Raw genomic sequence first — 24,774 nt, 5'->3', positions numbered from 1 at the left:
CAGCTTCCCCCAAGTAGGGCTGGGTGGGGTTTGTGTGTGTTGCCAGGTGCTTTCAAACTCAATTCGTGGAAGGCGCATTTTCTGAGTGGGAAGGGAATCGGTTTCACATAGGGGGGCAAACCACTCATGTCAGAATCACAGCATCATAGAAAAGGGAAAGCTGCATGTGTTAGACTCATACAGTTGTAGAGCTGGAAGAGTCGTCTCGTCCAACCCGCGCAATGCAGGAATCTAAACCAAAGCATCCTTGACAGGTGGCCATCGAACCCCTGTTTTAAAAACCTCCAAGGAAGGAGAATCCACCATCTTCTGAGGCAGTCCATTGCACTGTCAAACGGCTCTTGTCGTCGAAATGTTCTTTTTGGTGTTGAGTTGAAATCTCCTTTCTTGTAATTTGAAGCCATTTGTTCGAGTCCTAGCCTCCATGTGACACCCCTTGAGATATTTGGAGATTCCTATCATATCTCCTCTCAGCCCCCTCTTTTCCAGGCTAAACATCTCCAGCTCCTTCAAGCGCTCCTCTTAAGGCTTGGTTTCCAGACCCTTGATCACCTTGGTTTCCCTTGTCAACATCCTTGAACTGGACACAGTATTCCAGGTTTGGTCTGACCAAGACAGAATAGAACAGTACAATTGCCTCCCTTGATCTGGACACTATGCTTCGGTTGATGCAGCCTAGAATAGCATTAGCTTTTTTTGCTGCTGCATCACACTGTTGACTCCTGTTGAACAGGAGTCTTCCAGCCTAAGTGCAGAACTTTACATTTGTTGCAATTAATTTTGTTAGTTTGAGCCCAACTCTCTAATCTGTAAAAATCATCTTGAATCCAGATTCTGTCTTCTGCAGGATTAGCTATCTCTCCCAGTTTAGTGTCATCTGCAGATTGGATGAGCACCCCATTTGTAACCCCCCCCCCAGGATTATGACACACCATTACTGACCAATATTTGGGTTCAGTCAGTCAACCAGCTACAAATCCACCGAACAGTTACCTCAATCAGTATATATATCCCCTTTTAGATCGGCATAGAAATTGGATGTTGTTGTTAGTTAATAGCAGGCATAGGCAAACTCGGCCCTCCAGATGTTTTGGGACTACAACTCCCATCACCCCTAGCTAACAGGACCACTGCTCAGGGATGATAAGAATTGTAGTCCCAAAACGTCTGGAGGGCCGAGTTTGCCTATGCTTGGTTAATAGCTTGGTTGGTAGAGCAAGAGACTCTCAGGGTTTTTGAGCCCTACTTCGGATTCCAGATGACCATCATGGTCTCTTGGAAATGCATTGTTGTTAACACGGGGGAAGGACAGGCCACAAGACGATAGAGAGCGCGAAAGGGGACACTAGAGCGGCGGAAGTGGCGTCGCGGGCGTGATGACGTTTCCCGAGGCCGCCGCCCCGCCTCTTCCTTTCGGCGTGTCCCGCGGACTCGGCATGGAGGTATCTGCCGGCGAGAGCAGGATCGCGGAGCCCCCCGCGGCCATGGAGGCGCAGGCTGCCGGGGAGGGTGGCGGCGGCGGCGGCGGCGGCGGCGGCTTCACGCGTGTCCGGAAGCGGAAGCGGCGCGCGTGCGAGCGCCAGGAAGGCGCCATGGAGACGGCCGAGGGTCCTTCGGCCAGGAAGCGGCCCGATTTCCCCCCTCTCCGCGGAGAGGCTCTCGGGGTGAGTCAGGGAGAGGCTCTTGCTGCCAGTCGGGCCCTCCAGGCCCTGCGTGGGCGGCTTAGGGGCCAGGTCCCGCCTCTGCCGTTCTACGAGTCTGGCTTCGTTTTATTTTATTTTTTATTTCTATGACGTATTTATTTGCTACGTGTATAGGCCAGTGCTTCGTCCACGGTGCTTCGCGTGGCTTTCCTCCTCAGGGAATCCTCCCCAACCACCCTGTGAGGTTGGTCAGGCTCAGAAGTAGTGATTGGCCCCATGTCACCCAGTGAGCTTCATGGCTGGGGGGGATTCGAACCCTGCTCTCCCTAGTCCGACAGGGACTCAAGGCAGCTTTACCTAAGAATGTGTCTTCATGAGCATGGTGTTAACCATAAGTGACTGTGGAGGCCAATTCTGGATCCACATGTCCTTCCACAGTGGGGACATAGTTTTCCAGACGGGAGTTGATCACGGTGACGGTTTGCCAAATTTGCCTTCCTCTTAGCACCTTTCTCCCTTTCATCCTGAGTTTGTGTGTCTTCAAAGCCCATGGCACCTTTGGTAAAGGCTGTTCTCCGGTTGGAGCACTCACAGGCCAGTGTTTCCCAATTGTTGGTGTTTATACTACCGTTTTTCGCGGACCATAACACACACCTAGAGTCTTTAAACCTTTTTTGTTGACCACCAGCACCCTTTCAGTTCATTTTTAAGTTTGGAATAGAGTACAGTGGTACCTCTACTTATGAATAACTCTACTTACGAATGTTTCTACTTACGAACAGAACTCCGTGCACCATCTTGGATGCGGTTTAGATAGGATTTTTTCTACTTACGAATTTTTAGATAGGGTTTCTTCGACTTATGCATTTTTTCTCCCAATGCATTCCTATGAGATTCGACTTATAAATTTTTTTGACTTACGAATGTGAGTTCGGAGCGCATTAAATTCGTAAGTAGAGGTACCACTGTAGTTGCTTTGGAAGGCGACAATCAGGCATCTGCACAGCATAACCAGTCCAACAAAGTTGATGTTGAAAAATCATTGCTTCGACACAGGTGATCTTTGCTTCTTCCTGGCATTGTTTCCCTGTCTTCCCAAGTGATGTGTAAACACCATTGATGGAATCTTTCAAAGAGTTGGAAACATTAGTCACTGCAGTACACTTTCTGCATGATGATCATACAAGAAGATCTTACATCATGTTATGGGAAATCTTTGGGTATTGCAAGTCCTGGGTGAAGCTATCATTTTCAAGTGAAGTACAGTCAGTTTTTCCCACCCCACCTTGTGCCAGGAGTCATACAGGTCTGGAGGCTGGCAACACAAGAACAGGCTCCCCATCTGTGGAATTCTCTCTCCAGGGAAGTTCGCCTGGCACCTTCATTATGCATCTTTAGGCGCCAGGCAAAAACGTTCCTTTTTAACCAGGCCTTTGGTTAATTTGAGTGACATCCTATGCTCTTTTAAAATGTGGGGTTTTGTGAGGGGAAGTTATTAGGTTGTTGTTGCTTTTATTTTGATTATGTATTTTGTGGTTTTATATTTTGATTTTATTATGTGAACTGCCTTGCAACATGCAGGTATAGGGCAGTATATAAATTCAATAAATAAAATAGATGGCCCCCTGGGTACCTCCCAACTCTATAATTCTATGATTCTGTGTTTTGAGATGTAACAGGCACTTGTATCATAGTGATATACTTGACACGGGGTACTGTGATTAGACCTAGATTTGGTTCATTGCTCGAAATTCCTCAGGCTCCAGTTGCATTTTGCAACTGGTATGGGTCCATTTGCTCCCAACAAGTGAAGATGTCTTGTCACCAGTTTTGGCAATGGCCATCTCCATCTGGCTGGTGCGTTTTCTGCTTCAGACATGCCCCCCACATGTCCCAGCATCAAGAGACATTACTGCCAGCCTTTGGACATCTATGGAGATGTCTTGTCGTTATTTTATTGCACTGTAACAAAATCATCATGTTCTGTACATTTAGCTTCTAGAGGTTTTTCATTTTAAGATGTTAAGCTGGTTGAAAAGGGCAATGGCATTTTCATGGATCTTAAAAACCAAGTGTAGGCTCATTATTTGTTTTATTTGATGTTTTAATGTGTTGTAAAACACTTTTTTTCTCTCTTTAAAATATAAAGCAGAATAGAAATGAAATTAATAATAACAACAATGTCCATAAGCTTTAATTAGCTTGTGTTTAAGTAAACAAAGTTACCGGTCCAGTCACGCTTCCAGACGTAAATCTTCCCTTTCAGCAGAGCTTTTTAGCACAACGGCAAAGAGTAAGGTGAGTCAGCAAGAGTTAATTCAGGAACTCTGGAGCAGGTTGCAAACTCAAAAGGCTTTATTTACAAAAACGTAGCCAGGAGATAAGGCAGACATTCTTCATCTCTGGCCAAGTAAAAACTTAAACAAAACTGTGCCTCAGTGCACAAACTTGAGGCATCACTCCTACACACAGCAACCAAAACTAAGAGATAACACTACTGAGAGAAAAAACGCTCCTAAGAGAAAGAACACATCAAGGAACTGACTATTTATACAGGCTGTCTTACATTCCCGGATGCTTAATTAGGTTCAGCTGCTCAGTGTTTAGAGCGACTAGTATAACTTAACCCTTTAATACCAACACCCCCTCTCGCTCGTGACACTGAGCTGTAACAAACTTAATTCAAATTCAGACCTGAACAGAAATCTTGATGTGATTGCAAACTCAACGCTTTTGTAAAACCATCTGCGAGATTATCTTTACTCGGGCAGTACTGTAGCTTAACCAAACCTTGTTTTACACTTTGATAAACGTTTTGATAACGGATGTCAAGATGTTTCGTATGTGCCTTGAATTGTCCTGATTCAGCTAATCTAATGCAAGGTTGATTATCTTCCCATATTCTGATGGGTAGAGGACATTCCCCAAACAATTCCTGAACCAGTTGTTTATAGAACTCAAGTTCTCTGCAAACATCAGACACTGCAGTGAATTCCGATTCAGTGGAACTTAAAGCTAAGAGTGATTGCTTTCGCGATCTCCAACCAATTAATGCATCTCCAAATTTTATAGCCATTCCTAAAACTGATTTTCTATCTTGTCCAGCATCTGCCCAACTGCTATCAGCCCAGCATTCAAGTTCTGTGCTGCCCTCTGCTGACAGTTTTAGGCAAAGACTTTTGGTAGTTTGGAGATATCGCAACACTCTTTTTACTCCTTGCCAAGCATGAGTGGATGGTTTTTCAGCTTGTCTACATAACATATTCACAGCATACGTAATGTCAGGCCGAGTCCACTGTGCAATGTGGAGTAGACTGCCTATTGCTGACTGGTAAACCTCGGGGTTACTGAACTCTGCTTGTTGCTCGGCTTGAGCATCTTTTACATAACTTAGTTCCATTGGGGTTTTTACACCAGCACATTTATCCATTTTAAATCTTTCTAGTAATTGTTGGATTTTAGCCTCTTGGCTGAGCCAATAACTTCCTTTTTCATCTTGCTGTATTTTAACTCCTAGATACACGGATACAGTGCCTAGAGATTTTAGCTTAAACCTTTTCCCAAGTGTTGTGGCAAACTTTTGTGCACATTTATCATCCTTTCCACAGTACAATAGATCATCAACAAATATCAGAACCGCTTCTTGCTCACAACCAGCACTTTTTAAGTACAGACATGCGTCTGCCATGCTCTTCTTGAACCCCATGCTCTCTAGAGCATCAGATAAACAGACATTCCAGTTGCGGGCAGATTGTTTCAGCCCATAGATGGATTTGTGTAGACGCCAGACCTGGTTTGGCTTGTCTCCCTCAAAACCTGGCGGTGGCATCATATGCACTTCCTCCTGTAAATCTGCATTCAAATAAGCCACATTGACATCAAAATGAAATAGCTTGTTTCCCTTCTTAGCTGAAGAAGTTAAAAGCATTCTTAATGTCTCTGACCTCGCAGTAGGGGCATAGATTTGGGAATAGTGTATGCCTTTACGCTGCGAAAACCCTTTGGCAACTAGTCGGGCTTTGTATTGCAGCTCACCAGTGGTTGTGGGCTTTATACGATATACCCATCGACATCCCACTGCTTGTTGGCCTTTAGGAAGTTCAGTGGATGTAAACACACCAAGAGACTTCATAGAAGCCATCTCTTTCTCCATCGCTTCCTGCCACTTTGCAGCTTCTGAGCTTGAAAGCTGTTGTACCTCTGTGTAGCTTTCTGGCTCACATTGGGCTAAATTCACATATACACTTGTCACTTTAAACCTCTCTGGTGGTTTGCCCTTTGTGGTGCGTTTGGACCTACGCAATTCCACCTCTTGTTCCCCCTCTGACTGTTGGCTGTCAGAACCTTTCTCAGACTTTAAATCTGGATGCGCCTCTAGGGATAAAGACCTTCGTTTAGATAATTCCCTTGGGCTTGGCGTTGTTGGCGACCTGCTGCGCTTTTTCTGCCTGCTAGGTCTACCTGTGGGCGATGTCGGAGCACTCCTAGACTCAGGCTTCTCTGCCTTAGGAGATGTTCCTTGTGCATGGTCAGAGTCTACATCTGAACCCTGTGCACCATCATCCTGTTCTGGTTCACCACCCTCTGGATTTTCCTCTCCAGTGTGAATTCCTAAATCATCCCTCAAAATATCGGGGTTACCATGCAAGTGAGTCCAACCAGACTGCTCACAAAATTCAGCGCTCCTGCTGATGACCACTTTGGTAGTATCCCCATCTGGATTCACGAACCTCCAAGCTTTAGAGCACGGTTCGTACCCACAGAAAATGAGTTTCTTTGCTCTTGGACCTCCCTTTCTCCTTAACGCTTTTGGAATGAGAACATAGGCTGGAGATCCAAACACCCTAAAGTAATTCACTTTGGGTTTCTTGCCATATAAAGCAAAATATGGCGTGGTTTCTATAACAGAATTATAAACGCGGTTCAAAACATGAGTGGCCGTCATCCAAGCTTCCGCCCAATAACTCTGAGGTAGTTGTGCATCGTACAGCATAGAGTTTGCCAACTCTTGCAAAACTCTGTTTTTGCGTTCGGCTACGCCCCCTTCTTGGGGTGAGTAAGGGGTGGACAGACGATGCTTAATTCCCTTTTTCTTAAAGAAATTTTGCAGCACAGACCCGGTGAATTCCGTACCGCGGTCCGACTGAAAAGCAAGGACTCTAGTACCAAATTCAAGTTCTACTGCTTGAACCCAATTTTTAACTGTTTCAGCAGCATCCCCTTTTGTCTTAATTGGAAAACACCATGTGACCTTTGTCTTGTCATCTGAGAGACAAAGCGCAAACCTTGAACCTCCGAAGCTAGCAGTAGGCATCGGACCACATAAGTCCATATGCACAAGCTGAAACGCTTTGTCAGATTTCCTATCTGACCTGGGATAGCTGCACCTGTGAATTTTCGAACTTTTACAAGCAGTGCAATCCAAAAACTTTGTACATTTGTTTAGCTTACACCCTTCAGATAGTTCAGGCTGTCTCTTAACGTATTGGAAGTTAATGTGTCCGAGACGCCTATGCCAAAAATGAACGCAATAATCATGAGTGGGAGAGTTTATACAGCCAGCTTGGACCTGTTCAACTGCATCAGAATTAGTCTCAAAGCTGTATAGTCCATTCTTGCACTCCACCTGTAAAAGAGACACACCATCCTTGGAAATAGTGCAAAACCCACTTTCAAACACAGTTTTAAACCCATCTCTGTCAAGTGTTGATACAGACAAAATACACCCTTTCATCCCCTCTAGCACATAGGCATCAATTTCTGTGTTCAAACAGGTCAGGAACACTGTGCCTACGGATCCTAGAGAACGTGTGGATGAATCAGCCATCTTGACAATTTTGGGAGTTTGAAGTTGCCTGCAATTTTTCAAACGAACACTAGATGGTGCCACCAGGTGATGGGATGCACCACTGTCAATAATCCACCGTTGATCACTCTTGCAGTCACGAGCTCCCCTTAAAGCCATAGCTGAAGCTATGTGCTGTGAGCTGTGGGCTTGGCCACGCCCTCCTCCTCGTCTCCGCCGTCCTCTGGAACTCCTTATCTGGTAACTAGGGGCAACGGCTTTGAAGTTGTCCTGGCCTGCATCACGTGGACAATTCCTAATTAAGTGGGAGGGAGAACCACAGCGGTAGCAGCGTCTAACTGCAAAGGCATTCACTGTGTTCTCAGGCTCTGCACCCCCACTCCTGGGCACAGCACAGCCTCCCCTTTCATACAAGCCTTTTTCTCTTTGTCTCTTATCCTGTTCATCAGCAAGTCTAGATGAAATATATTCCAGCGTTAAGTCACTGGCTTTCATGCATTCCAGAGTCAGAGCTAGAGTCTGGTAACTTTTATCAAGAGAGGACAACAAAATATATGACTGCTGCTCCTGTGTAAAAGGAATGTTGAGTTGTCTTAATTGGTTAAAGACAGAGACCATCTTGGCAATGTGCTCTTTCACACATGCTCCCGGCTGCAGACGTAACTCAAACAGAGTCCTCGTGGCATGGATCCTGGCCCCAGCAGTGTTTCTGGAATTTAACCGCTCCAGGGTCATCCAGACCTCATGCGTGGACTGTAACTCAGCTACATAAGGCATTTGTTCCTCGCCCACCGCTAACGTTAAAAGACCTTGAGCTTTACGATCACGTCTCTTTGCAGCTGCAGCTATAGCCCTGTCTGCTGCTGAAGCGTCTTCTGCAGCCTCTACAGGAGATGCCTGTGTACAGTCCCATAACTCTTTAGCTTGCAGCCAGACCCTCACCCTGGCCTTCCAGTCCTGCAAATTTTTCCCATTCAGCCTTGCAAAGGGGACTATAAAACTTTCCTGGGGCTGTGCCATCCTCCCTGGGGTTTAGGAAAAATACTCACACACTTGTAGACTGCTTGCTTGCTTCCCAGCTAATGAGGTGGCTCCTGCAGGCGTCTTCCAGCGAGTTCAAAACTGCACAGTGCCTCTTTAAAACTTTCAGCACATTGCAGGACTCAAGCTGCTTTCTTTTGCTTTCCCCTTTGCTGGCAACCTCTTATTGGCTTCACTCCAGTCCTTTCATAAATCACTCTGGACTTCAATCCTTATCTCTTTTCACGCACTGGGCCCATAACCTGTCCATAAGCTTTAATTAGCTTGTGTTTAAGTAAACAAAGTTACCGGTCCAGTCACGCTTCCAGACGTAAATCTTCCCTTTCAGCAGAGCTTTTTAGCACAACGGCAAAGAGTAAGGTGAGTCAGCAAGAGTTAATTCAGGAACTCTGGAGCAGGTTGCAAACTCAAAAGGCTTTATTTACAAAAACGTAGCCAGGAGATAAGGCAGACATTCTTCATCTCTGGCCAAGTAAAAACTTAAACAAAACTGTGCCTCAGTGCACAAACTTGAGGCATCACTCCTACACACAGCAACCAAAACTAAGAGATAACACTACTGAGAGAAAAAACGCTCCTAAGAGAAAGAACACATCAAGGAACTGACTATTTATACAGGCTGTCTTACATTCCCGGATGCTTAATTAGGTTCAGCTGCTCAGTGTTTAGAGCGACTAGTATAACTTAACCCTTTAATACCAACAAACAATAAACCTTATTTGGGGGGGGGGGATGGCGACTAAACAGTATGTTGTGGCAACTGTAACCTGTTGATTAACTTTTATTTCTTAGTTTCTGACACTGGTTTGGTTCTGCATTCTGATGTAAATCCCGCTTTGGCCAATGCAGAGGTCACTCAATGGGTTATGATCAAAACTTAAAATTCTTGGCTAGGTTTTTGCTGCTATTCTACCTCCCCACTTCTGAATTCATGGGTGTTGCAGGGAGATAAATTATGGTTGAAAATTGTCATTTTGGAAGGATCCAGCATTCAGTATGTGAATATTCCCCAAACTTTAATCTTGGTTAGAGGTAGGGGAAGTGGTAGCATGTACTATGTGTGCTCTAAACTTGTTGTTATACAGCCTTGTTTCTCAACTGTTTGATCTTTCTGAAGAAGTTCTGTCTTCACTATACTATTATGGGATGGTTTTCCTTATGTTTCTATACTGCTTGTTAGGTCAGTATAAACTTGGTTACCAATTCTGAACAACAACAACACCTCTCAGACTTAAAGTAAATGTTTCTAGCAAAAATAAGTCAACTGGGCTTACTAGCCACAATTTTCCTAAGGTTATTGAAAGCAAAACATTAAGATAATCATTGAATTGAATACTTAGAGGAATTTTACTTGTCAAGCGATTTAGATTCTGGTGCAAAGGGATCTTATTTATTTGTACACACAGGAACTTATATACTGCATTTTTTTAAATGGTTTCTCAAGGAAGTTGCAGTTAATATAATTAAAATGCTTAAAACCAACATTTCTTTATTTCTTTTCTTTCTTTTGGTCTTTTATTATAGGGCGGAAAAGGTGAAATGAGGAAGATTTCTGTACCACCAAACAGATACACACCTCTGAAAGAAAACTGGATGAAAATTTTTACGCCTATTGTAGAACACTTACAGCTTCAAATTAGGTTTAATTTAAAAACAAGGAATGTAGAGATAAAGGTGAGCTTGTAGGATGTTTTTTCCTCGAACATATAATGGTACGCCATCGTGATCAAAGAGTGTACAGGGGCACAATGCTCATTTGTGCCTGCCCCCTCCTTCCTCCTGTGTCTCCCCTCGCCAGGAGGAATAATTGATAGGAAAGACTTGAAAACCTGACTGCTGAACTAATTCCATTCTAATTAAACTATGAGTTAAGGGACAAATTAGTCACAAGCAGGCAATTGACTGTCCCAAATTCACCAGGCCCTTTGCTGCCCAGAATGTGTTGAGCAGAATTGATGGTAGCAGAGAGGGAGGTGCTACTTACTGTACTGTATGAGGTCTTTGGCCCTGGGATGAGGAGAAGTGCTTGCAATCGAGCAGCCTCTCTTCCCATGCCATGTTATCTGGTGCTTTGTAAAGTAGGAGGACCTAGTACTTGCTATTTAATGAAAGCGTGCCCCCCCCCCAAAGCAGGGTGGGAGACAGGGTCAGCCCCTAGTTCCTAGTGAAAAAGTTCAGCAGGTAGTAGTGGAGCTGGATTTAAGCACTGTAGTCTCAGCAGGGCCATTTGGTGGCTGGCATTGGAGCAGTTGGGGGGGGGGTGGATCTCAGATGAAGCCAAATCCAGACAGGAAGGATTCTCCTGTTTAACTAGCTAAATTAAATAATGAGGCCATTGGGGCAGAGTCATTGAGGTTAGTGGACAAATCATGTCCAGAGTGCTCTGGAAGTTCCATTAATCTCAGGAGAACCTCACTTATTTCTTAGTAACACAAAGATATAACAATTTAGACCTGAGCCATTCATTGTGGAGAGTTAACTCTCAGTGTGGAATAAAACAGTTTGAAATTACCTTACAAAATCATTATGTATTGTTGCAGAGTGTTTTTTGTAAGGGTAAATATAATACAGATTTAGGAATGGGTAAAATTAAGGTGAAGACCATTAGGAGTTGTCAGTTGTGTTAATGGAACCACAGAGCTTGGTTTTTAAGTTGAATGTTGTAGAGAAGAGCATCGTGTATACTAAATCCCCCAGCGCTCCATTGCCCCAAAATTAACAACTTATTTTCTCTTCTAGACTTGTAAAGAAACAAAAGACGTAGGTGCTTTGACAAAAGCAGTTGATTTTGTGAAAGCTTTTCTACTTGGATTTCAAGTTGAGGTGAGTTGCTTGTTTTTAAACAGATTCTCTGGCATGCATAGGGTAAAGGATTTATTTTGTCTTTTGGACAATGGAGATTTAACAATCTGTTATCCAAACGAAAAAAATTGACTTTGTATTGTTGTGCTGTGTTCCAGCCATCCATGCACTGAGATTTGCATGCTCGACTTTCCTGTATAATTTCTGTTTTAGAATTTATTAAAGATGTTTTCTTTGGGGTGCTTTGTAGTCAAAAAGGGGAATATGGTATGCCATGGGTGTTTCCAGGTTTTTAAAACAAAGATGTAAAGGTGATGGTTTAAAAATAGGAGCAAAGGTACCAGATTAATATTAACTTTGGAAAGTTTTCCTTAATCTTTGCCAATATACCTTAATCCTCCTGTTGTGGAACTTGTATTTTTAAAAGCTACGAATGATAGCCAACTGTGGTGTCCTCCATGCAGTGGGCTTTTGGTAGTGTGGCATCCCTTCTTCCTCCTGCATTCTACATGCCCACCCACCCCAATACAAAATCTGTTTAAGGGTTGAGGAACCCCACAGGACAGATTGGGGGAGCAAAGGAAGAAGTCCCATCACACCTGCTGTGACATCGCCTTGCCCTTTTATATCCTGGGTTCTTCAACCCTCCGTGAGCCATTTTCACAGGACTGTCAATCACTGGATGTCACCCACGTCAGGTGACCCATTTTAGCCATGCTACAAAGGAAAATTCAGAAGCCGCTGCCAGTCAGTTCTATTTTTCTGTTCTGATTGTCATACTGTCCCTAATTAGGTTCTGTGCCTGCCCTGTAAGATTACTGTATTTCTTTGTTTCTTATACAAAATTTCAAATTCCACAACTCTCTTACAGGATGCACTTGCTCTCATCAGATTAGATGACCTTTTTTTGGAATCCTTTGAAGTAACAGATGGTGAGTCTTCCATTTTTAAGGTCTTGTTTTTTTCAAAACCTCAGAATAGGTGCATCTTTCAGTTACTGAGGGATGTGTAAGCACTTAAGTAACAAACGCTACTGCTCATTATTGAAATGAAAGGCTGTTTTAAATATCATTTTCCTCCCCTGTTAGAACAACACATAAATAAAACGATCTCACAGCCCGTGTGTCCTTAACTTTAGTTGTCTGATCTCCCTGTTAAAGCTTGCAGCCTTAGTTTTAACATTTAACAGTTCTAAGTGTTAATTTCAAATACCTTGCTTCAATTTGATTATTCATTTTGGAATAAACATTTAAAAGTATTTCATTCTCATGTGGTTCTCAGTAATCTCCTATTCAAGAGATTTAACTCGGTTCACAGCTACTGAGCATTAGTTGTGCAACATCGCATTCACCCATATCCTTCATTGAGCCCAGAACAAACTTATTTAGGACTGGGTTGGAAAAAATTGGACAATGAAGTAACATTGACCTTTTCTCTTTAGTCAAGCCATTAAAAGGAGATCACCTTTCTAGAGCAATAGGAAGAATTGCTGGGAAAGGTGGAAAAACAAAATTCACTATTGAAAATGTGACCAGAACACGAATAGTTCTTGCAGACTCGTAAGTAACTGCAACATTTTCTTGTATGAATATGAATTGGTGTACTTTCCGTGTAGCATTCTGCCTGGACAAGACTTTTTAAAAGTGATTGTAGGGGATCCTGAATAGGCAGTAAGATGCTATCTGGCTATGTCTGGCTGACGAAACCTGTAGATATATTTTCTAAACAATTTCAAATAGCTGTATGTTGTCTTGTGGCAGTTATTCCTCATGAAACAGCTGTATTGTACAGCATTAGGTCAAGAATGGATTAGCCGCCCCGCCCCCCTCGGTGTGCTACGGTAGATGGTGTGCAGCAAATTGGATCTGAAATGAAGTAGATGAGGACAGTACAACGCCATGGCTACTTTTAATGCTTAGGATTTGGGAAAAGCGGAGCATCTTGATAGATGACCAAAATCTCCCCTTATGGAGGCACAGTTCAGTCAGGTGCTGATTTTACCAATGTGAGAAGTGCTAAACAAGACTGGTCCTTTGGGGTCACTAAAATGATTCCCCCCCCCCCAATTATTAGTCAAACATTCCTAAATACAGTACACTTCACATGTAAAGTAAAACCTCTTATTTTCATTACAGGAAAGTTCATATTTTAGGGTCTTTCCAGAATATTAAAATGGCACGAACAGCAATTTGCAACCTCATCTTAGGTAAGCCTCTTTTAACAAAAGGAAATTTAAAGACCCCTGCTTTGTGCTACGACTTTTAACTGGCTTTGCTTCTATTGATGGCCGAGAAACGGCATTTCTGAGCAGAAATAATTTCTTATGACTTTAATAATCTGGAATGGTAGTAAAAGCTAGGTATAATCATTAGTACCCATATAGAAGGAAATTGGGTTCAGAGGCAGCTTTTGTACTACTTTCTACAGGGCTACACATCTCTAAATACTTGTTTGAAAGCTGCTTCTTTTATATACCGTGTTTCTCATATTATAAGACACGTCTTATATTTATTTTTTCCTCAAAAAAACACACTATGGCTTATTTTCAAGGGATGTCTTATTTTTTCCTCCTCCTCCTGCCACGGCCGGCATTGCTGCTGCGCCTATCACTATGTCTTATTTTCAGGGTATGGCTTATATTCCCTGAATGCTTAAAAATCCTGCTATGGCTTATTTTATGGGTATGTCTTAAAATATGAGAAACAGGGTATATATTGGTACTCGTGGTTATATCTATTTTAAATCATTTTTCCTATTCCTTAGTAGCATGGCTTTTGTGTGCATGTTCATCTTGTGTTTTAGGATTATTATGTCTAGTAAGATCAATATTGGTATCATTTATATTTTCATTTTAAGCTCTGAATTTCATTATAAGCAATACTAATGCTTTGCTTTCTTCTACAGGAAGTCCTCCATCAAAGGTTTATGGCAATATTAGAGCAGTGGCCAGCAGAGCAGCAGAAAGGTTTTAAGACAAACAATGCTTGATTTGAAGCTAAATGGATTTTCTGTACAATGACTCGTATACAGAAACAGTGGGACTGACGGAAAAAGCCTGTGGCAACTCTTCACTCCAACATGGGTGCAGAAAAGAGTGTAACTGTGTTCTCAAGCAGATGTCTGATGAGCATATGTAATAAAGATGGCAAGCAACTTGCCTAACACCTCAGTTTTTCAACGTGAATGTCCAATTTGATAAGCTTGCACAGCAGGGTTGCTAATTCTGTGCAGTGATCCCACAATAGTACTTGTATCCTAGCAGTGTTCGGTAGCAGATGTTGGACAAGGGAGATGTGTGTTGACATGGAACACACACAGATACCCCTCAAATGAGAAACTAGCCATAGTCTTTTTTACTGTATTTGGGCTATGACAGTTTTAAACACTGCATTAGATGGCTAATTTGCATCTCCTCTTAATAGGACACAATGCACCAGTGGAACTAGTTGAAAGGTTATTCTATAGTCCACATATTCTCATATAAACTACCCTACAATAATTCTTCACACCCTAGTTTAAGTATTGTGAATACAAAAGATACTGAGCTTTAAATGACAAGACAGTGAATACTCATTTTTGAATCACCTCAACTAATTTGTTGATGCAGCAGTTAAACTCCCACCCCCCTAAAAGCTTTATGTAAAATACTGAACACGGTTTAAGTGGTTCTAACAGGGATTGGTTACCATGCTGAGGGGTACCGATCTCACTCCTGTATTGGTGTACCCCCCCCCCCCCGGGCTGCAAACAGTGCTTTTCCATGGGTGCTGAAATTGGTCTTTAGGCTGCGTGCTCAAAAGCCCAGTCAAGAGTGTAGGAACTACTATATAATGGAGCTCAGGAGAAACGTGTCCTATTCTGCATTTAGGAAGTGCTTTCTGCTCATGTATGAATGTCATTGCATCCAAGCCAGTATTGATGGCTGGTTGGTGTGTACATTAAATTGCAGTCCAAATTCAAGCTATGATTAAGGTTTTACATCCCATCTTATTAGTAAGATTGCTACAAGTTAGTTTTGTTCAGGAAGTTTTAACTCACACAGTAGCATCCCAAGAAGGTAAGTCAGAGGCAGCTGAATACCTGTCACTGATTATGTGGTGAAATACTGCTTGGGATTTATGCATAAACACATAACTGGCATATTAAACTTGAAATCAGGGGAAATGTTTTAGTTTTGCATTTACTTGCCTGTTCTATAGAAGCTTCAACAATCCTATGGTAAAGTTCAAATATTTTATTTTTTATTCATACAGTATGAAGGTTCCTATAAGTTCCAACAGTGTATGATGTAGCATGCAGAGGAAAATCTAAACATTCAACATAACACATTTTCCACACACAAACTAAAAACAAAAAAAGGCTCATCCCCCAATAAGAAAGTAATGTTAGCACTATTTTTCTATAACGCCAGCCAGGATATGCACAAGCAATTAAGAAATAGAAAGCATTTGCTAAAATGTTTGTAACAAATACTTATGTACAAAAAATTCACAAAAGACTACTGGTAGTTCCCCCTTGAAGCAGAGCACATGGCAGTTGACACTGGAACAGATACCACCACTGGCTGGGATTCTAAGCCACGGACTGATCCAGAGGAAGAAAGTTACATGTAGTGGAGATTCTCTGTTTTTAACATTTACCAAAGTTTGGCAACATTATCTTTTTAAATTATGCAAATCATGTAAACAAGAGGAACGTTTCAAATCGATCTACATGCAAAACTTCATGTCATGCAAGGACACCAAGCACCTGGATTTCTCTCTCACAGACAGAGCCCATGATGTGCAGCACTCAGTTGAAGGAACAGCTATGGCAGGCAGGCAGGCAGGCAACTGATTTAAGTTCATACAACCTGCCCTTTCCATTGCCAATTATAAAAACCTTTTAAATAGGAAAAACTGCTACACAGGAAAGGGTGCACTATCCTAAAAAGTCTAATGAATGTTTTTCTTCTAGCCAATAGTACCATTGCAGAAAAGGAAAGGGATGATATAAAGTTGTAGAACATGGCTCGCTACTTTTATATCACACATATATAAAGTTACTATCCATTACAAGTCATGATATGGACAAATCTAGAAAGAAAGAAAAAACAACCCTCTCCAAATGCTGGAGAAGAACAAGAGGTATAAATTTAGATAATGTGAAGCTTTCCTCCTTCCCTATGGCATTGGTTAATGTTTCCCCCGTAATATCCGTAATAATCGTATATACACATATATAAAATATTACCAGTTTATTTATGCAACTTGGAACTACTACATTAAATGCATAAAAGAATCTATATGGTTGGGACATAAACATAACTTAATGGCAAGATAGGTTTTATAGTCTCACTGTGCAATGGGAACTCTATACAATTGTCTTGTTAATCCTAAATTCTTAATTAAGCTAAGTGCTGAGAAAGAAATGCAAATACTTCCAACTGTTCTATCTAGACTTAATGGATCACAGCTGATGCTTACTAAGGGTATATTATGTGCAACTGCAACCATTTGGTGAGTGAAGGGATGAAATGGCCATAAGCATCTTTTAAATCCTATTTGCACACAAGGACTAGTTCTTGGCATTAACATTTAATTACATTTTCTCATCCTATTAAGTAGAATTGTACTGAGAGCTATCAAGCAAAGATGCAGTCCCTGGTAATATATCAACAGGTATATAAACAAACTTCAGTTTCCTGTCTTACAAAAATTAATTAGGGAAATTAACAGGAAACAATGCTTTCTCAGCCAGTCGATATATAAATATTTGAAATAGTCACAGGAAAAAGGAAAGAGTTGACCTTACAACCATTTAAAACTTTACATTCTTCTACTATATATATATAAAACTGTGTGACATAAAAGTAAAGATGTATATCCATATATCGAACTGTTAATGTTCTGCTTGGCACTTTGTACTCTATTTTTGTTTCTGAATCAAGTATATTAAATTAAAGCCCACTTAACTACTACATATAGAAAGCTACATATATATCTATATATAAATACACACACATATATATAGATAGATATTTTCTTGTTATAAAAGATGAGAAAAATAAATTAAAAAGCCAACCCCCTTCCCTTTCTCCACCACACTGATATGCTCTTTCCATCTTGCTGTCCTTCAGACTTTAAAGTGCTACACTTGAGTTATTGAGAGAATAAAAGTTCAATAACACTTAGTTGGCTTCATGAGGCTCATGTTGGAAAATGTGGCTTCACAGAGAAAAATACTTCCATTTAAATACACAGAGAGCGTTGCTGGACGTCTTGAGCAGATCTTCAGAGATGGAGAAGAAAGCAAAAGTGTTGGGTGGTGTCCTAAAGAGTCACACATCTACCACCATCTTTTTGTGGATATCTAGGCCTCCTACAACCTGAAATGGTGATATAGGAAGATTATATGAGAATTCGCAAGAGAGTAGAGTATCGACTGGTAATTTAAATCAAATGATTCTGATTTGCTCTTCACAGAAATAGACTCTCACCTCAAGAAAGGTCTGTTTCCATAAATTTAGTGTTGTAGTTGTGGAACAACTTCTGTTCACACAAATATACCTCCCTCTCCTCCCACATGCCTCCAGCGTGCACACCCCCAAATCTGCTCTGGGGTTTCCCCCCAACCCTTCAGGGCTTATGTGGGCAAAAGGAAAGGGAGACAAAGTTCCGTGCATGAGCAGAAATCTTCCTGCAGAAGCAATGACTTCCTTGGCTACAACCCTCAGTAATGAGTTAAAAACAGTATGCAAGACAGTTATGGCATTAAACGTTTGGCTCGCGGGCCTAATTGGGCCTTATATGGGTGCCAATTGGGCCAATGATACCAATTTGCGATACCCTGTGCATAGTGGGGAACTCCAGTGGACTTTAAAGCCACTGCCTATCTGCTGACAGGTTGAGACTTCAAGCCCACCGGACAGGCTGTACGACTGAGTTCTCCATGGGAACATGGTACAGGAAACTGGCTTGGAGCCACAGCCTATCAAGCTGTTGAGCAGAAACTTCAAGCAGCGATAAGCTTGCATTTTCTTCTGTAGTATGATTTGCATGCTACAAAGGAAAAATTGCTCACCTTGTTTCATAATGACACCAGCAATTGACAGGTGGGCAGTCAAAGTGGCCTGCCAACCCCGAATTAAACCAAGTGGGTATAATTAGCACAGATTCAGCTTAAAAGAATGAAATTACAACTTAGTTTTACAACAGATTTTTGTAGCCAACCTAATTTTTCTCACATTTGAAGACCTAAAACATTTGAAGGAGGGGAAGCTTTAATCTATGATAAATGAAGCAATCACATTAGTAGCAGAAGGATAATTATGTCAAAATTATGTCCAGAATGACCATATGATGTGAATGAAAAGAACTGCCAGAGGACAGTTGAGTCAATAGGAGTCTTAAAATGGGAAGGGCTTAAAGCAAAATTAATACGTTATCCTGTAAAGAATTTTAGAGGAATGTCAAAGAAAACTATGGAATAAGTTAAATGGGTTATTCTCTAGGAAATAACGACATCATCTGCAAAGTTGAAAATGAAAAATGTGTATATAAACACACTTTACTAAAACTGAACTTACAGCACAGAATTCCTCAAAGGATATTCTTCCATCACCATCTTTATCTGCATTTATTATGGTTTTGTCTACAATTTGCTGCAACTGGGTATCTTTGAGATTGTTCCCAACCATCATCTTCAGAACCTGGAAGAGCTCCCCATTGGAGATATAGCCATCTTTGTCCATGTCATAGATACGGAAAGCAACTGCAAGGTAAGAAAAGCTCAGTAGCAAATATGACTTCTGTGGCCCATTCAATGTTTTCTTTCTCTCACACACTGGTGATACCCTTTCTCCTTTTTCTGTAGTGTTTTCTACTAACACAACAGACTTATTCTGTTTGTTTATAATAACCTCTGAGCAGTTGAATGTTCATAAATAATTCTTTATCTTAGCAGCTAAGTCAATGAGTATTTGTAGTATTTATTTATACAATTCATTCGGTTTTCTAATTGAAGCCAAGGCTTTTACTTTCACCACTTAGTGGTGTTTCAGGTATTTTTAAATTGTTATATGTTTAAATTTATATTTTCTTTGGAAGAGTGAAGAAGAGACTTGGCAGGAACATTTTACAGCCATATCGGATATCACAGATATATGAAAAAATAGCTTCTATCAGATCAGCTGTGCCATTTCAGTCCTAAACACTGGTATAATTTGCCTTCAAAGTCACCGTAATTAACAATTTTTACTTGTTATCAGATCCCTACACCACCTCCCACACTGTTCCAGAGGGTTCCCCAACCCTACAAAGCAGTTTTTCAGAGAGAAGGAGAAACTGCTAAAGCCTTCTATGCTAGGACAGCTTTAAGTTTGAATTCTCTAGTGGGATGTAGATCTTTATGGGTGCCTGCAGGGTGGAGAAATCATTCTATGCTTTATTATTGGCAAATGACACAATATTTGCAGGCACAGTATTTCATTATGTAAAAAACAAAAAGGGCCAGAAAAGCTTTAGTGATGCACCGACAAATCTAAAACACCCACTAAGGTACTTTCAATTACAAAAAAAAGCAACTCCTAACACAAGGTCTGTGTATTTAACCTTGAACTGTACAAAAGATTTAGTACTGTATATACTTGAATATAAGCAGACTTTTTCAGCACAAAAAATGTGCTGAAAAAGCTGCCCTCAGCTTATACTCGAGTGAGGCGGGCGGTGGTGGTGGAGAAAGGCACAGAACCGGGGATTTGGAGAAGCGCTGCGCTGCGACTCTCCGAACCCCCGTCCTATGCCTGCTCTATGTGAGGCAGCGGGGAGGGAGAAGCGGTGAGCAAGGGATCCTTCCTCACCGCTTCTCCCCCCACCCTGCCAACAACAGCTGGGAAATGCATAGCACGGTATTTATTTTTATTCTTTAAATTTACCAGTAGTTGCTTCATTTCCCACCCTCGGCTTATACTTGAGTCAATAAGTTTCCCCAGTTTTTCAGGTAAAATTAGGTGCCTCGGCTTATATTCGGGTCGGCTTATACTTGAGTATATACAGTATGTTGATTTTCCATTCTTCACATAATTAAGGATTTTCAATTGATATTCAAGTTATTTCAAAGTACTGTTTTATTACAGAACAGACATCTCAATGATTATTTTCTTCTCCACCCCCCCCCAACTGCCCAATTGCAAACTTTATTTGCCAGCTAAGGAAATATCTGATACTTACACCTTAACTTCTGTTCCTTGTCACCTTTGACACTGAACTGGGAGACTCCTTCTATAAATTCTACAGAATAAAGGCAAGAAGAACATTTATAAAATATTTTACATATTACATAACATACAATCACCCACCCACCCACCCCGGTGGACTTCAGTAATGCATGTCTAGCATGCTCTCAAAGTAAGTTAATCCTGAATGTGGTCTGCCTAGGTTGGTCAATGTTTTTGTGTGCTACAGTGTCCTGTGGGCTTCACAATACTCATAAAAATCTCAGCTTTCATTTAAGATACAGTCATACCTCGGGTTAAGTAAGCTTCAGGTTGAGTACTTTCAATTTAAGTACTCCGCGGACTTTGACGTGCTTTCGAACTGCTAGGTTGGCAGGAGCTGGGACTGAGCAATGGGAGCTCACCCCGTCACAGGGATTTGAACCGCCGACCTTTGATCGACAAGCTCTAGGCTCTGTGGTTTAGAACACAGTGCCACCCGCATCCCTCTAAAAGCCTTAGTTAGGTAAATTAACAGTCTTAGACAAGACCTCAGTATCAATTTATGAATAAAAACCAAATGGAAATCATTACCCCCCTCCACACACATCCCTGCTTTCATTTTGCCCATTGTGAAACAAGCTAACACTTATCATGTTCACAATTGTGCTCTTTTGTACTTCTTGGATTTCTTTTTAAGGTGTGTGTGCACACAGGGATAGGAATATCTGTATGCATGACCAGGACAAAAAAAAGGTAGCAAAGGGCAGGGAAATGACTGGAGGAAATGGCAGAAAAGCAGTCTACATATGGTTTCATCAAGCTCTGCCCACTCATGTGGACGGCAGGTGGTGTAAAAGCAAGGAATATCATGACTGAAAGAATGAGAGTGTGTGGATAAGGTGTGCCCATTGCACACTCAGAAAAAATGGATCTGAATAAGCAGTTTTTGAAGTAATGCCCCCAACTAAAAGCACCCATAGTTTCCAACTCACAGTTAGAGGCTTGATAAGTCCCCCCACCCACTCTCTCCAAGGTAAAGAACATTCTACATTTTAAGAAGGGAGGCAGACAAGCATATATTTATAGTTACTATAGTTTGGCATCAGTCAAATTCAGTAAAAAAAATATGTAGAAAAACTGCATGTGAGCAGCAGGCCTCTAACTATTAAACATAATGTAGTTTTTAAGTGCTGAGGTCATCCTTCTAATTTGTAATATTGTGGCTTTTCATTTGAAAGCTGCACACAAATGATATTGGTGCTTTAAATGCAAAACCTAACCTTATCAAAAAGCTTGAAACTATGTCAAGGCTGAATTAAAAGTAGGTGATGACTTAAAATATAAAAGTCCTGCAATATAAGAACATAACAACCAAGGGGCTTCCATAGTTATGCACATCTTTAATACTTTCTTGGGTGGAAGAAAGTGCAGAGCAAATCGGTATAGCTGGGTTGTGCTCACTGGAATATCTAGTTGTAGAGTATTAGGACAGACAGAACCATCTTCAAATGTGAGGCTATTGTTTACCATAGCTTGCATGCTTTCCCTTTAAAACTGAAGGGAGAAAACTTCCTGAACTCCTTGCTTTATATTGCTTCCATAGTTTTATTTGAACTGTTTGTCTCGTTTGGGAGTGGTTGTGTGGTCTGTTCTGGATAGTGTTGCGTTCCTCCTGAATGATCAAGTTCATTGCTTGAAGGTGCTATTAGATACAACCCTATCTCAGGAGGCCAAAGTGTCTTGATAGTGCAAATAAGTGGAATATAAATGCTTAAAATAAAATATACTCCAGGTTATTATTTCTCTTCCCTTGTTTAGAAGGGGAATTTTTTTGGATAATACTGTTCAGGTGTATATATGGATGGAAGGATAATCCTATTAAGGCCCCAGATATCCACATTACCCAGGTACTCTGGGAAATAACTTGAGCCAGTACTAGTATGTAGGAAAGCTGGTCATCCCTAGACCCTGCCCTTGGGATCTATGCTGCAAACAGAAAAATTAGAGTTAAGATTTAAGAAAGGAAACAATGGCATAAAATGATTACTACGATGAGATTATAAATTGCATATTATGAACTCACAGAACTAAACCACTATCTGTATACATGCACAAAATCTAGCCATTGTTTGCAGAAAAATTGTCTTATTTCAGTGGAGCAGCTATTTATGTTTTTGAAATTCATATCCTAGTTAAGGTCAGATATCGACCAATTTTAGAATTTGAAATAAGAGCTGTAATGATAACATTCTAAATTTTGTGTGTCAAACCCTGTAGTGACAAGCAATGACCAGATTACTGTATAGCCAAATGTGAGCTAAGTTTCTGTCATGTAATATACGGTATTCCCCAAATTAGGACTGGTATGAAACCATTGCAAAGCTCCTTTAAGTAATATTGCATTAATGGGAGAATTAAGAAGATGTTTAAAATAAATTGGGGGGGGATTGCTGAACTTTTGCTGGATTGTGTCTTTCTTCAAACAAGCCTAAGTAAGTGGAAGCCAAAATAAGTTTTTAAATATGTTCTGGCAGTTAACAGCCTCACATAATTTGTCAGCATTCACAATCGTATGCATGCCTACTCAGAAGCAAACCCCTCTGGGTTCAAGGGACTACTCCTAAGTATGTGATAAAACTGCAGCCTTAGTCACAAGTTAGATCTTAAGGGAAATGATCTTACATAATACCATTATTTAAATTGGTATGTTCCCTATAATGCTATAGGAAATACAACTTTCTATGCACTTGGAAAATTAGAGGTCCTTCATCAAACAACTGAGCAGCAACATAAATTTCACAAAATAGTACCCCAAAATGGTGAATATTCCATTTCCTCCTCCTTACTAAATGAACCATTTCCCAAGCAAAAAACCAAATTATCACACATATTCTGTGAGGATGTACTAATTCAAACAATGCCTGCAATCCTACACACATTTACCTGGGAATAAGTCTCACTGAATTCAATGGGACTGAAAAAGCAGACATGTATAGGATTGCGCTGAAAAAATCCAAAAAGCCAAGTTTCAGGAGAATGTTCTAACTAGAGTCCAAGTGTAAACACACTGCTTTCACATATTAAATTTAATATATCCAGAGAGAATGACTTCTTACCTTTGAAGTCTACCTCTCCATTCCCATCTGTATCGAATATATCTATTACTCGTTGTACCAGTGGATTCTGTTGTAACTCAGGCAAAGACATGAACTCTTCCACACTCAAAGAACCAGAATTATCTAAATCAAGCTTTTTAAACCTCTTTCCCAATCGTTTAATCTCATCTGCATCAACTGGGATAGAAGGAAAGAGAAAAAAAGTATATTGTTAGAAACAGTTCACCATAACTATTTTATATGAAGCAGTGACTTACTGTAATGCAGTGGTATTTCTTTAAAAGTATATAGTAACTCTACATACTACTATACAAAAGGGTTAGCTTTAAACATTACCAATTCAAATTGCTTACCATTTTTCACAGGGCATGCCATGACACATTTAACCTTACAGCTCACTATAAACTACTGTATGCTGACTCAAATGTTCAAAGGAGTGATAATACTAGCTAATTCTAGTCACGTGGCTGCTCAACTATATAAACATCCATCTGGCTTTATCATAGACTCGCTCTGTTAAACCGTAAATAACATTGTCAAGGATCTTCAAAAAGGAGGCAGCTAATATTCATTCAAAAAGAAATTCAATCATTTAAATCTCTTATCAATTTCAATTCCATGTGATTAGGTGGAAATAAAACAGGTGCTATTCAGATACTAGCTTATATTGCATTGGAGTGAATTCACCACAGCTCTCTTTTCTGCAGGAGAGAAGAAAATCAAATCTGTTTTCTTTATTGATGGTCTCATTCCAGGACCTCGTTTCTGAATGAGTACTGAAAAACTTTTAAGTCTGGCTAAAATTTTCCCTCAAAAGGTGGAACACAATTGATTTTTTAAAAGTTTGTTTAAACTACAATTCTTACAAGAAATCAGCACCTGAAAAGTTGCAGAGTCACAATGAAAGGCAGAGTAAAACAGTTTAGCTTTACTTGCCACGCATCTAACATGGAAACAAACCCAAACCTGCCACATATCAGTTTGTAAATAACAATGGCTGCAGAAAATGCTTTATATTTACAGTTTTACTTCTCCTTTGAACAGAATTCAAATGCGTTTGAGAGTAAACAAGGAATTCTCATATTGGAGAAGGTAGTGTGAGAGAGAGCAATTCTAACCCTCTGGTGTTTGTTTCTGGGAGTAAAATGAAGCCTGGGCTCACGACTGATG

The 24,774-nt window shown here is 40.8% G+C and overlaps 2 protein-coding genes across 3 annotated transcripts in view; one reads left to right on the top strand and one right to left on the bottom strand.

Moving 5' to 3' along the window:
• The first annotated feature begins 1,401 nt into the window (after window positions 1-1,401).
• Window positions 1,402-14,461, top strand: PNO1 (partner of NOB1 homolog). The gene is made up of 7 exons (XM_035110286.2): window positions 1,402-1,664; window positions 10,015-10,164; window positions 11,230-11,313; window positions 12,164-12,224; window positions 12,734-12,851; window positions 13,428-13,498; window positions 14,197-14,461. Exons 1-7 carry the CDS (start codon window positions 1,437-1,439, stop codon window positions 14,262-14,264), a joined length of 780 nt encoding a protein of 259 aa, XP_034966177.2. The 5' UTR covers window positions 1,402-1,436; the 3' UTR covers window positions 14,265-14,461.
• A 1,050-nt stretch (window positions 14,462-15,511) lies between these two features.
• PPP3R1 (protein phosphatase 3 regulatory subunit B, alpha) overlaps window positions 15,512-24,774 on the bottom strand; it is a 42,824-nt gene continuing 33,561 nt past the window's right edge. For both annotated transcript variants that reach the window (XM_035110288.1, XM_035110289.2), the window contains exons 3-6: window positions 23,605-23,781; window positions 20,502-20,561; window positions 18,860-19,044; window positions 15,512-17,659 (exon numbers count right to left, since the gene is read on the bottom strand). In XM_035110288.1, the coding sequence (XP_034966179.1) occupies window positions 17,612-17,659; window positions 18,860-19,044; window positions 20,502-20,561; window positions 23,605-23,781 (470 nt within the window). In that variant the 3' untranslated portion in view covers window positions 15,512-17,611. The remainder of the gene's footprint in view (window positions 17,660-18,859; window positions 19,045-20,501; window positions 20,562-23,604; window positions 23,782-24,774) is intronic.

Source organism: Zootoca vivipara, chromosome 3, assembly GCF_963506605.1.
Source record: "Zootoca vivipara chromosome 3, rZooViv1.1, whole genome shotgun sequence".
Taxonomy (NCBI): domain Eukaryota; kingdom Metazoa; phylum Chordata; class Lepidosauria; order Squamata; family Lacertidae; genus Zootoca; species Zootoca vivipara.
The sequence above is the reverse complement of the archived record's forward strand: the minus strand, read 5'-3'. Positions and strand labels throughout refer to the sequence as shown.

Bases quoted from the DNA above. Each gene is read 5' to 3' on its own strand.
- PNO1 (XM_035110286.2), top strand. From the start codon at position 1,437: ATGGAGGTATCTGCCGGCGAGAGCAGGATCGCGGAGCCCCCCGCGGCC. The intron at 10,165-11,229 runs GTGAGCTTGTAG...TTTCTCTTCTAG, and splicing joins CAAGGAATGTAGAGATAAAG to ACTTGTAAAGAAACAAAAGA. The intron at 12,225-12,733 runs GTGAGTCTTCCA...TTTTCTCTTTAG, and splicing joins ATCCTTTGAAGTAACAGATG to TCAAGCCATTAAAAGGAGAT.